The following is a 12551-nucleotide window of genomic DNA, read 5'->3' as shown; positions in this document are numbered from 1 at the left end:
TATCCAATTTTGACGCAACATGACGCATCGCTAAAAACGCGCTGCGCACGCATCGCGTCAAAAAACGCGAACCTACTATTGGCAGCGTCAGAAAAACATGCCTGGTGTGAATTCAGCTTAAGCTCTCAAAGTTGGAGAAACCCCGTTCAAAGGGAAGTCAGGAGCAGTGACTAAGAGAGCCCTTCCCAGCAGTACCTGTTTTTGCATTTGCTTCTTCAAGTTTACACTATCCGCTTTATAAAAACACCAACGCTCGACGCAAGTTGGAAAGTGGGGGAGGGAAGGCAAATTAAAGACCCATAACAAAATATTTTGCAAAATTGCTCTATTGTTTGCAAAATGCAGGGAGGCCATGCCTTCTTCGAGCTCTCCGTTGTTGAAGACCCTGGTTTCCATATGTCTTTGATATCTTTTATAGAAATTTACTGAGACCAAGCAATGTTACTAGCTCTCAAATCTGAGTGAAATGGGCATTGCGTGTTTCAGCTCCGTTATAATTTAAATATTTGGTTTTGGGGGGCCTTTTTTTTGGCTTCTAAAGAACATTGAAAAATTAAATTATCGTATTTTATCAACCTCACTATGATCAAATGGAGCACAACATCGAGGTTGTCAATCTGTACAGATCTCATGTGAAGCTAAGCTGTGAAGAAAGGCGTCCTTGTGAAGGACAATGATTTGTTAGTGGTGATGCGAACGTAAAAACGGAAATAAGCATTTTTACATCAAATAAAAACAATAACAAGGTACGTTTATTCGGAGTTTTCTACTTATAGAATAAATCAATGCACACGCAAGTTTATTTTTTGTTTCACAACAAAATAAATATTATTGTTACATGCGCAAGAAATCAACGTTTCATCTGTCAGAGTCAGACTCGTTTCATTTCATTCCAAACATAAACTAGGAATCGAAAGTTACCTAAAATAACAAAACATTTAATTGAAATTATTGTGAAGTCTCTGAATTAGGTGATCCGTACTTCTTGCAATGTTATATACGTGTCTCTGCAATACACAAAAACGGTTCACGTAGGCCTGTTTGTTGATGTTCTGATTTTTATAGAAAAGTGTTAGTGGCACTAATAATAAAATAAGCTGCTCAATAGATGTAATTTTAAACTCTTTACCATTTCTTTACATTGAATTTAATTAAACTTATTGATATATTTAGCCATGGACAAATCAAAACTAAAACCAGAGTTACCAACAACAACAAAAGATGAAATGGTTAAAAAAGAAACCATTGCAGAGCGTATCACAAGATTAATGATCTTTGGCTCAAAAATCCTTGCAGCTATTATTATCATCGCTGTGTTTGGATGGCACACAGTGAGACTGTCTTTTCCAGGTATTATTTTTGTTTTTATGTTAAGTTTGTTTTTTGATCGTTCAGACTAAAGCCTGGTACTAACTGGACGATTGTCACGATTACCACGATAACCATGATAATGATTATCACCATAAAATATTTTCTTGACAGTAGGATGCTCAGCTAAATCATGTACTCACTGACGTATACTCAAAATGGCTGTTCACAGGAATAAAAACTCCTTGCAACGATGAGCGTTGTATTGTATACATCTTAAGAAAACATAGACAGAGAAGAGAATAGGTAAAAGATCGAGAGAAAAAGAAAGAGAAGGTTGTGGGTCAGAGATATTTTCAAAAATAAAACTTCTAGCGAACATCATGGATTGGTTCGAGAACAACAACTTAACGACCGCGAATTTCATTACAGATATTTTCTCACAGCTTCAGAAAGTTTCTCGTCGAATTGCTAGTTTTCACTCTACATTTCGAGATCAGAATGTTTGATGAGATATACTTAACATAACGCACACCGAATAACTAAAATGACAGTTTTTTTACATTTTGTTTGCATTGGGCACAGTGACTTGGACACTCCTCTCCCTTCATAAATTCTTCACATTATTTTGATGGTCATCGGATCACAATTATTGTGAAAAAGATATCAAAAATGTTTTATATCCTTTCGCGATAATCGTGATGGTTTCATCACGATTAGAGGGCATAACATGATTACATTTGATGTACTCACTGTGGATAAAGACAATTACAGCCTAATTGTTATTGTGATAATCGTGATAATCGTCTAGTGAGTACCAGGCTTAAGTGATATTTGTGCCCCATGATCTGTGGCATAATGGAGCAGTGTAGGGCCCTTACTTAAAGAAATGTTTTGGGGTCCCTCTGCTTTACTAAATTTGAGTCAAATTGTAGAGCCAAAGTACGTGCTCTTTGGGGTTTTCCTGAAAAAATTCCAAAGAAATAATAAACAACAGCATATGAAGAGAAAATCTGCAGCCTAAGATACTTCTTATGATCCGTGTAAGCTTTTCCCGTGTTTCCATGGATCGAATAACAGAGCCATAGTCTTGGAACTGAAATATTTTTAATATCTTTACTTTAATACCTAGCCCTAAATTTTGTAGAAAATAGATCAATCTTCCTTTGTGCACTCTATGAACCACCTGGTCGAAATTGCCCATGCCCATGCTGCAAAGTCAATCTCTTAAGATCAGCATCAAGCATATCTTTACAAAGATGATCACGATCAGTTATATAGAACTTTGAAATATCAAGCTTGCATGATTTTACTTTGAGTTATAGGTTGACTCACACTTTCGGCAGTCATTTCAGGAGTTTCAGAAAATTAATCAAAGACAGAGCTCATAACTTTGTCTTCAGCCTTTTCTCCCTGTGGAAGGAGACTTGAGCTTTTTAGACCTTGGTCTCTGCTTTTAAAAGAAAATTATTTGTGTTTGGTGTACCAGCTTTGACTATACATATCATTTTGGCCCTTTGCTCGTACCAGATTCATAAAAATGCTTGGGATTGAAAAACACTATGAAATAAAAGCAAGAGCATTGATTGATGCATTTGAAGACATTACTAAACTTGAAAGATAAACATTTTCAAACTGCTTCATTTAGGAAATCAATTAGATTTTAGGTAACTGTGATATCCTTGTAAATTAAATGCAAAATTTTATACCGGTTTAGATATGCATTTGAGGAAAACCTAATTGACATGCTTTATCTTACACCATTATTATGTGGTTGCTCAAAAAGCGCAGAAAGCTCATTTCAATGCTGCTGTGAATGCTGCTAAGAATCATATGCTTTCATCCAAAAACCCTTTTTCAAGTAATCTCTTGGGGCCACTTCAGGGCCCAAATTCTTGGAGGCCCTTAGTTTTGTACTTAAAGGTGCACACCAAGCGTTATGCCACTGCCCATGACCCCATGCTGTTAAGTTTTGTCTATTTTCTTAATCTCTTGGTACAAATTTAGGTATGACTGCAATTCTGTGCACTTGATTTTGCCTTGTTATCAGAGGTTGAAATCAGAGCATAACTATCTGTTTAAATTGGGACTAACTGCAATGGAAAAAATTGTTTCGCAAATCTCATTCAATTAAGGATAAGGGTTTACTGGAGGTGCCTTTAACAAAATGCTATTTTTTTTCTCAGTAACGTGTCTGATTTTTCTTGATAGCAGTGAAATCAGTGTAGATTCAGAAGTTGTGTTCGATGTTTTTTTTCAATTTTCATTATGTGGTTCAGTTTTCATATATGGCATTCAAATAACTAAAAATATAGAAAACTTCCTACCCAACTTCTAGGCTTACGTTTATTGTTTCAGAATGAAATTAACAAGTATCATTCATATTTTAACATACTGAAGGTACTTTTAAACCTAGGCTCCTCTAGGCACTACCACAAGGGATAAAAGCTTCAGTATGCTAAGAACCAAGGAACAAAATGCCCCCCTCCCCCCCTGATAGAATAGCTTCTTGGCCCTGCAGATCTAAGGCAGTAAAACACATACCTGTATCCAGCAAAAATGCTTTCTTGTTTGACCATAATCCGCCTTTAAGCATTTTCTTTCACTTTGCTTTGTGGTTGTATTTGCATTGCTTTTATTTGTTATGTAAACATCAAATATTTTTATCAAGCCTTCAAGTAAATTTAAATTCAAGTCCTTTGCAAAGAAATTTCTCATTTCAGGAAGTGATACTTGTTCAATGCTTTTTGGTAGTGGAAACTGGCTGAAAGACCAGTGGAAACCCAATGGTTGTATGATGCATAGCTATATGGCAAGGTAACATTACGCCACAAGGCATTTGACCTTCACATTACCTTCTTTCAGAAGCAAACTTATCCTTAATCGAAATCGATCTGGCTATTAAAGTGTTTAAGTGAAGTGTCAGAGGGCATGCAATTGGGATGTCTTTATCAAAAGGGGAATGATTTTTAGACCCAACATTTGTATGTGTGAAGAATAAGTACATTATCAGCCTTCGTCATAAAGATGTTGTTATGTGTGTGGTAAATCACATGCATAATATGCTTCATGCATGCGATTTTAAGTCTTACCCAGGCCTTCAACAGCAAATTGCCATGAGGCCATGCTTCCCCCCCCCACCTCTTTTTTTGTGAAACCTTTTGTTATTAGTTTTTAATTTGCCCTTGTCCCCCACTTTCAGCTTGTGTCAGAGCCCATTTTAACCATCTTTGTTTATTTTTGAAAATGTTACTTTTGTTGGATGCTTGTTGTTGGTGTATTGTGGTGCATTGCATGTATTTTTGGAAGTTAAAAATAAAATTGGGAATTTTTGTGAATTTTGAATTGTGCTTTGTTTCAGAAACTTTATAGAAGGTACCTAATCATCTGAAATATCATTGCCTTCCAATCTTTAAAATAACAATTTTCACGTATTTAAGCTGAGGTTGACCTGCACTATCAACATATTCAGTCTGGACAAAAAGGGAAATGCAAAATTTTTTAGCGCTGCCACAAGACTGCCTTTTACCAGTGGAAGTTAAAAAACGCAAAATTATTAGCCCATTCACACAAAAAAAATTTTCAAACAATAATTCCTAACACAACACCCAGGGCTCAGAAACTAGGCATGTGGGTGTCCGATTGTACCTAAAGATGAAGCTATTGTGTGTGCAAATAAAGTAAAAAGTATTACTTTGTACAGTAAAACTAGCAAGAAAAGAAACTTGGGAAAATGCCTACTTTATTTTGTTTTTCTGCCTCGCAAAAATTGCAGATTGATTCTCAAAATTTTCTTGAAAAGTCTGTACCAAATGATGAAAATATGTTTTGTGAACTAATGACCAAAGGGAGAGGGGGGGTGGGGGTACTCGAATTTATTTAGCATAGGTTTGCTCAGGCTGTAGTACAAACTATCAACCCAAAAGATAATTTCTAGCATACAAATTCACCCCAAAAAAGTAAGTTTTCATGCATGCACAAAAAATTTGCAATTTTTCTCAATTGTTTTTTAAAACATGTATCATATTTGTGACCCAAAAATTAATACAGAATTTCAAGAACCCCAAAAAGTAATTGCACAAATGACTGGCCCAAAAAATAACAACACAATTTTACACCCGAAAAGAGTACACCCCCTAGGAATTAATGCTCGCATAAATGTCTTACATACAAAGATTTTCCGCAGAGGAAACATTTTAAGATGCAAATTTTGCAATGAAAAATACAGTGTTTTTATAAACTGCCTTTTATGTTGTTTTATTGACTGGGAGCCACGAGGTATTAATTTTGAGATTGGATATTTTTGTATGTTATATTTCCTGCACGTACACAGATTTAAGGCCTTCGTACAACATCATATCTTCTCCGAAAAAGCTATTGTTAGAATAAGGCATTGTTGCTCAACTTTTGGAAGCAAGACTTTCAATATTTCGCTGAAGAACTCAGTCTTCAAAAGGTCAATAGCGACGATCAAATATCTGACTCTTGCATGTGACTAACTGCTTGCTTTATTTGCTCCATGCATGTGCACATGCAATCACATGCATTAAACAACAAAGACTGCATTATTTTTCAACAAGGAAATGGACTCCTATAAAATCATCAATGACTCCTAGATGTTGATGTCAAGATTTGATTTGATTTATGCTTCTTGTACTTCATAAGCACAGCATTTTGATAAACCTACTTAAAACGCTTTCTGTATTATAGCTGGAAGTTAAAAAAAAATATTTTCTTGAAGTGAAATAAGGACCTGCTTGAGATACAGTCAAGTAACATTTGTTGGTGACTCAAGAATGAGAGGTCTTTTCTTCAATCTTGCTGGTTTGTTGAGTGGAAAAAAGATCAAAAATGAAAAAGCTGTAAGTTTTCATTTTGGACAGGGATCATTTCTTTAATTGTATTTTGTATCTCATTGATGCTTTTAACACTAAAAACATCAATTACATTTTCTATGTAAAGGATCTATTGGATGGCCTCAAGGCCAATTGGTGAAGTAGGTTCCTCCAAGCCCTAGGAGCTATTGCTTTGTGGTGCATTCAGGTTATATCAAATAATGGATGAGTGTTTCTGTGCCTTTAAACCAAATGTTATTGTCAATGTAACCTGGAGAGATATAGGGTTCATTCCAACAGTAGCCACTGCAATGCACTTCATTTGTATAGCAAAATTTTGATCTTTGGTATTGCACTTTTATGTTTAGTTTTCATCATTGTGGAAATTTTTATCTCATGGACTCTACCATTGCCACTCAAATGCTCTGGAAGATTTTAACTGTGTGTTGGTTTGGTTTAGACGATTAGCAAAAATTCAGTTTTCAGTTTTGGGAAAGTAATATTACAATCGGGCAACTACACTGTAAATAAAAATCAAGAGTAGAAACTCTATTAATGCAATTGATATTTTGTTTCAGCACAATAACCTATATTATGCAGAACCTGGCAATATATCCGTGGTATGATATTTGAATCATTGTTTTTAACTGCAATGCAATGCAAATTTATAAATTCCTTCTTGAAGTTTTCTAAACTTAAAAAAGCTTTCCCTATTTGGCTTGATGTCTGCATGTTCTTAAAGTTTCACTTTCTAGCACATTCCTAAATTATTTTCAATTTCCCTGTATAATTCATAACCTTTGTGCAAAAAATTTGACAAACACAGCAACTCTTGAAGATGCTGTTTCTTTGTGGTTGTGTGATGATCATGCTGATGTCATAGTCTCAAATTCTTTTCCTATTTTTTCATGTCATCTTTTTTTGCATTGAAGAATTTCTTCTGGCAACCTCATGCCAACAAAGAAATGAATGAATTATTTCAATTATGGCTGAAGGTACGTGTTTATCAGTAGATACCATATTTAAACATCATGTTATATTTTTGTATCTTTTTTGTTTGAATTTAAATTATTTTTCATACTTGAAAGTAGGTTGGTTACGAAGAGCATTGATTTTCTTTATAAGATCTGACTAAAATCATTATCATTTTTAGTAAACAGATTTGAGAATGTTGCAAAGGGCAAAGGGATAGCATCTAGTTTCTTATTATAATTTTCTTTTAGCTATGTAGAAGAATTTTACAAAACATAATATGTTTTTAATTGCTTTTCATGTTGGAACACTAGGCATGAATTTCCCTTATCTCAAGACCAACACTAAGCTTCTTGCATTTTGCTTGGTTTATAAGCCTAGTAAACAATGACCCACTTTTGTATTTTCAGGAAAAGGAAAAACTTCCTCAGCTGCTGATAGTTGGTGCTGGAGTGGTAAGGCCTTTTATGCATCTCGTATAGTATTTCCTTTTTTTAATCAGAGATTTAAGTTCAATATAATTTGATGGATGACTGTCTCTGGGCAGTAAACAGTATTTTCATTATTGACACTGCTTCTTTATATGTGCATACTGATAGTTTGGTATGATCTTTCTTGTTTGGAAAGTGCATTTCTGTTTAAGAAAATTGAAAGGTACAGTTGCCACAATGCACATACTCAACCTCTAACTTTTCTGCACAGCTAGAAGTTTGTACTGGAGATTTCTTGATCATGTTTATGGTACATTACATTCTGCAAACTTAGAATATGAGTTTTGCTTTTCAGTGGACGATAAAGGAGAAGTCAGTTAAAGCAGTCTTGGGATATCAAGGTTAGAAAATTCTCTATCCTGTTTATATTTATCTAATATCTTATATCTAACGCAGTTCCTGATGATCACATCGAGCGTGAAATTTTTAGCAACAACTTATAACCGACCTAATCTACGCACCAAATAGCGGAAATATATCTTATGTTTATAAAACTGTGTGGTTTAAGCCATAGACAATAACTTGTATTCTACAAAATAGTATGTTTGCTCTTTGTTTAATAGCTTTTAGGGGCAGATTTGAAAGCCACGTGTTAATTGATACCATGGCTCTTAGGGAAGCAGCATTTTTAGAAACAGACTTTCTAGCTCGTTCAATATGCATGACCTGTTCGGTGATCCATATTCTCAGATTGTGAAAACTACAAGACGTATAATCGTAATCCTTGAACAAACAAGTAACAAAGAAAATTAGAAAATTTATCTTATGTTTATAAACTGTGAAGCCTCCAAACATTGGACACACATGGGAGCGCATGTAGGACAAACTATTCGTTATGGAGAGGTGAATATTCATCCTGTGGTGGCTGTTTCTACAGTGGTCAGGACGAAAAAATCAGGACAAAATTCGATATCCGTTGTCGGATGTTTTCATTATTTGAAGGTGTCTGACACTCACTTTCTTATTGCCGTCCTTTGTAAAAGCGCTGAGACTTAAGAGCAACCCGAAAATAAAAGCAATTTAAAAAAACCACAGTCTTGGGGCAAGATCGTGAAAGGTTTTATAGTGAAAAAAGAAAAATCCTCAACATAGAGGTTTAAAGGATGTATATGCATCTAATATAGGATGTTCATTTCTTGGTGTGATTAATTTCCAGGAAGAAACAAGATCACTTTGCCGCAATTATCTGGCTTTTACAAATTGACATGACCAAACTTTCACTTAGAGTTAGGAGAGTTACCAGCTCCACGTGATTTCAGGTTAAGGAATAGTGAAGTGTGGTCACATTCAGAGGAAGAACAAGGACTGCTTGATAAGCACAGTTACTCCATGTCCTAAAATCTACCTTCAGAGGCTAGGTAGTAAAAGCCACAGAAGTACAAAAAATGTAGTAGAGGCGTGTATTTTTAAAGTTTTGCCAATCTACTGTCGCCCTGCTGTAATCCCTGTAACCAGCTTTAATATTTGTTTGTATCTCCCGTGACAAACTCAGGCCAAAATGCTCATGAAAAGGCCAAATTAAAGAAATCTTCAAAAAAACACTGCACAAAGCAAAGTATATATTTCCACACATTAGCCTTTAAGATAATTTCCAAACTCAAGCGAGAAACTGAGAAACTTTCTCCTTCAAAACAATTCCTTTGCTGATCGTTAGGTTAACTGATAATATTTGGCATTTGAGTTTACACTGTGTAGTATTGCTCTTTCCATTCATAATTTGTTTGTCACTTAGGGTGTTAATGTTTAAGGAATAAACTCATAATATTTAAAAAGGCCAAAAAGGCCAAACTTAAGTAGCAGACCAAAAACAAATTTTCCAGGCAATTTAACTCTGGAAAAGGGCAAAATTGGAAAATTTGGCCTGGAAAAGGCCAATCTGGCAACCCTGAAGGAATGTAGAGAGCGTCGTTTTTTGTAAGTTATTTCTTTTTAATTGCACCTTTAGAATAAAATATAACGATCTAGGTTTATTATATTTATGTTATTGATATTTTAGAAAACTTGGAGAAAATTCGACAGACTCTAAGTGAAATAGGGACTACAATAGACCGTCAGACTTCTTCAGACGAATTATCGAAAGCTGATACATTGAGCCAAAGAGTGAAAACAAAACGACAGAAGCATCTGGTGAAGAAACAGTGGCTGAAAGTCGTCCCTCAAGTCATCTGGATGGTGCAAGGTTTGGAGCAGTTTTATTAATTACAAGTTGCAGCAAAAATGTGGGATTAAGCAGACATTTCCTTACTACTTTTTTTCGTTCGTGGAGGCAAGAGGTAGAATTCTCCCTCGTTTTCCCTCTCCCTGCTTTCATTTCTCCCTGCTTTCCGTCCTTCATGCTTTCCGTTCTTCCTGCTTTCCCTTCACTTCAAATTTTCAAAGAGGGTAGCCCTTCAGCAACGCTGATTTTCAAGAGACCCTCAATTTACATAAATACAATTATGACAAATTAATGATAAGAATTAAAGTTTGTTAATTGTGATAAAGCCTGAAAAACTAAGTAAATAACTACTACCTAAAATTCCAAATTTTGTCGTCGGCTGTTTATAAAACCCTTAGAAACATTTGTTTTGGTTGCCTGTTTTGTTTCTGTTGACAGGCTTTTGCCTGTATTTGCCCTCTAAACGAGAATGTATTTTTCCCATTGTTATAGTTTTTTTGGCAGCAGCAAGTCAGTATCTGTGTTTCGTAGATTGCGTTTGCTACTGCTTACTGTTTATGCAATCTCGAAGATAGAAACGACTAGATTGTTGAGGCTTTTGAATACCATTATTTGAGTTTGATTATCAATGAACTGTTGGTTCGTTAGCCAAGCTAATCCCTGTATCAAAGGTTTACTGGGAGTATCAACATTACTGTCAGTTACAATACGGGCTGCTCACTTGTGAAGCAGGATCTCTGCCGACCTTCAGCATCTCAAAACAGAGTAGCAACATTGGAAATGGGTTTTGCTTCTATATGATGCTTCTATATAGAATTCTGGCTGCGTCTCTGGGAAGATAGGTTTTACCATATTTTAGAAAACCTTTTGCCCTTGAAACTTTAGAAATGGCAGTTTTCATGCGCCCCTTTCAAGAGAAGTTATGACCTATTTGAATATTTAGATATTTAGTGGTATTAGCAACTGTGATATGTTTATGTCGAATAGAAGATTGAAAATTGTCAGTGATAGTCTCGAGTTGCTTTTTTTTCTGTTTGGTGGCAATAAACATAGCATGGAACTTTTTCAGCCATGCTTCAAGTATTTTTCAGATCATCGTTCTAACCTCGTTCAATTTCGTTCAATTTCTTAGTATCATTAGCGGAGTCGTAGAGGCTTGTACCTTCAACATACCTAGACACTTCAGAATTTCTTATTACATATGGGAGGACATTGATTTAAACTAGAAAAATAAATGGACCAAGACAAGAGCCCTGTGGAACCCCTATCTCAATATTCTGACAATACTGTCTTCTCTTTTTAAGATAAGACTTAGTAAAGGGTTTGCAAATTACACCAAAGCATTCTGGTTTTCATTACACCAAAGGATTTCATGATCCACTGTATCAAATGCTTTTTTAAGAGCGGTAAAGATCATGTCAGTTAGCAAACGCCTATATATGTCTGAGTACCAGTCATCCGTGCATTTTAGAAGGGAACTGATTGTTGAGTGTAGAGCCCTAAAACCAGACTAGATTGATGGCAGGAAGCCATTTCTATCCATGGTAGATAAAGCTGGTTGAAAATTTGATGTAGTATCCTTCTTTGGTAATCTATTGTAGTGCTCTTACTTTGACTGAGCCATCTTGAGTTATCTTTTTTCTTTAATGCCAGAAGGTATGCTATCTCAAGCACATGTAGCCTTTTTTCCACAAGTGTGCTTCATTTTCATCCACATTCGATTGCTTACATCGATTATTGACAAACAAGCAGATCTTTCAACAGTCTAATGTTGACTATTATTTTTGTTTTCACTTCGGAAATAGCCACTTTGTTTGAGGTTTTAGATTGTGGTGTTAAATTGTTTAGACCATTGACAGCATGTTGTTTGTAGTGTTTTGTGTTCATCGGTTTTCTTTGCGACAAGTTATAGCTCATACTGTCTATTTCTTTGCTTCTATATGATTCCCACTTGGACCGAAGACTTGTTACTTATTGTTTCTGCTTTTTCGTTGCTTTGCAGTTCATCATTACCGGCTCTTGTAGTTCATCCAAGTCTTTTATCTACTGTTTTAAGGCCGTATTCTCATCAATTTTTGATGATGAACTCTTTGAAAGACTAATATTTTGACGCTGCTCTAGATGTAGCAGCTTATTTAGATCGTGGATGGAGTCAGCTAGTTTCCCTGTGACATCGAGAAAGCCTTACTTGATGTCTAATGAATTCGTGTTGGTATCAGTTAAAATTGAAGTGATGGGGCAGATAACGGTGGACTGACAGCATTTTGTCTGCAGAATTATCATTAGGCTCTTTTACCTCTGTTTTGCTGTCTTTTATCCCATCGTAGCCTTTATCTAACTTTAATGGGTCGAGTACGATTCCCTCTACGTGGCTTGTAGTAGATAGCGGCTGAATCGAGTGTCTAGTCAATGCTTTTGCTTTTCATCAAAGTCCATTTTTCGGTCACAGTCAGTTAGTGAGAATTTTATCGCAGTTTAACAGAGTGGATTTCACGGGGTTTCAACACGTGCGCTCTTTAACGGAACTCGGTACCTTCTCCTGCATTACCGTCTCACTGTTTTCCGTTCTCCCAACTTCCCACTGCTAAATTGGTGGAAATTCGTGCAACCTGAAGAGCTCATGTATGGCTGGATGAATTTATCAATTGCAAATACTTATAGGGACTCTTCTTGGCTTTTATATTTATTCTCCCTAGCGCCCAGGGGGGGGGGGAACTCATATGTATTTAAGATGTGGGTACTGTGAACCAAAATAATAATTTTCTTCTCCATGCACAATAAAGTTTG

The 12551-nt window shown here is 35.7% G+C and overlaps 1 protein-coding gene across 1 annotated transcript in view; it reads left to right on the top strand.

Moving 5' to 3' along the window:
* Window positions 1–585: 585 nt before the first annotated feature.
* Window positions 586–12551, top strand: part of LOC135681389 (N-acetylneuraminate (7)9-O-acetyltransferase) — a 32039-nt gene continuing 20073 nt past the window's right edge. The window contains exons 1-9 of the mRNA XM_065195839.2: window positions 586–746; window positions 1174–1350; window positions 4032–4125; window positions 6050–6170; window positions 6722–6763; window positions 7076–7138; window positions 7526–7570; window positions 7902–7947; window positions 9603–9785. Coding sequence (XP_065051911.2) covers window positions 1176–1350; window positions 4032–4125; window positions 6050–6170; window positions 6722–6763; window positions 7076–7138; window positions 7526–7570; window positions 7902–7947; window positions 9603–9785 — 769 coding nt within the window. The 5' untranslated portion in view covers window positions 586–746; window positions 1174–1175. The remainder of the gene's footprint in view (window positions 747–1173; window positions 1351–4031; window positions 4126–6049; window positions 6171–6721; window positions 6764–7075; window positions 7139–7525; window positions 7571–7901; window positions 7948–9602; window positions 9786–12551) is intronic.

This window comes from Rhopilema esculentum, chromosome 12, assembly GCF_057945365.1.
Source record: "Rhopilema esculentum isolate cy_ngs chromosome 12, ASM5794536v1, whole genome shotgun sequence".
NCBI classification, from domain to species: domain Eukaryota; kingdom Metazoa; phylum Cnidaria; class Scyphozoa; order Rhizostomeae; family Rhizostomatidae; genus Rhopilema; species Rhopilema esculentum.
This window is presented reverse-complemented; position numbering and strand designations above follow the sequence as displayed.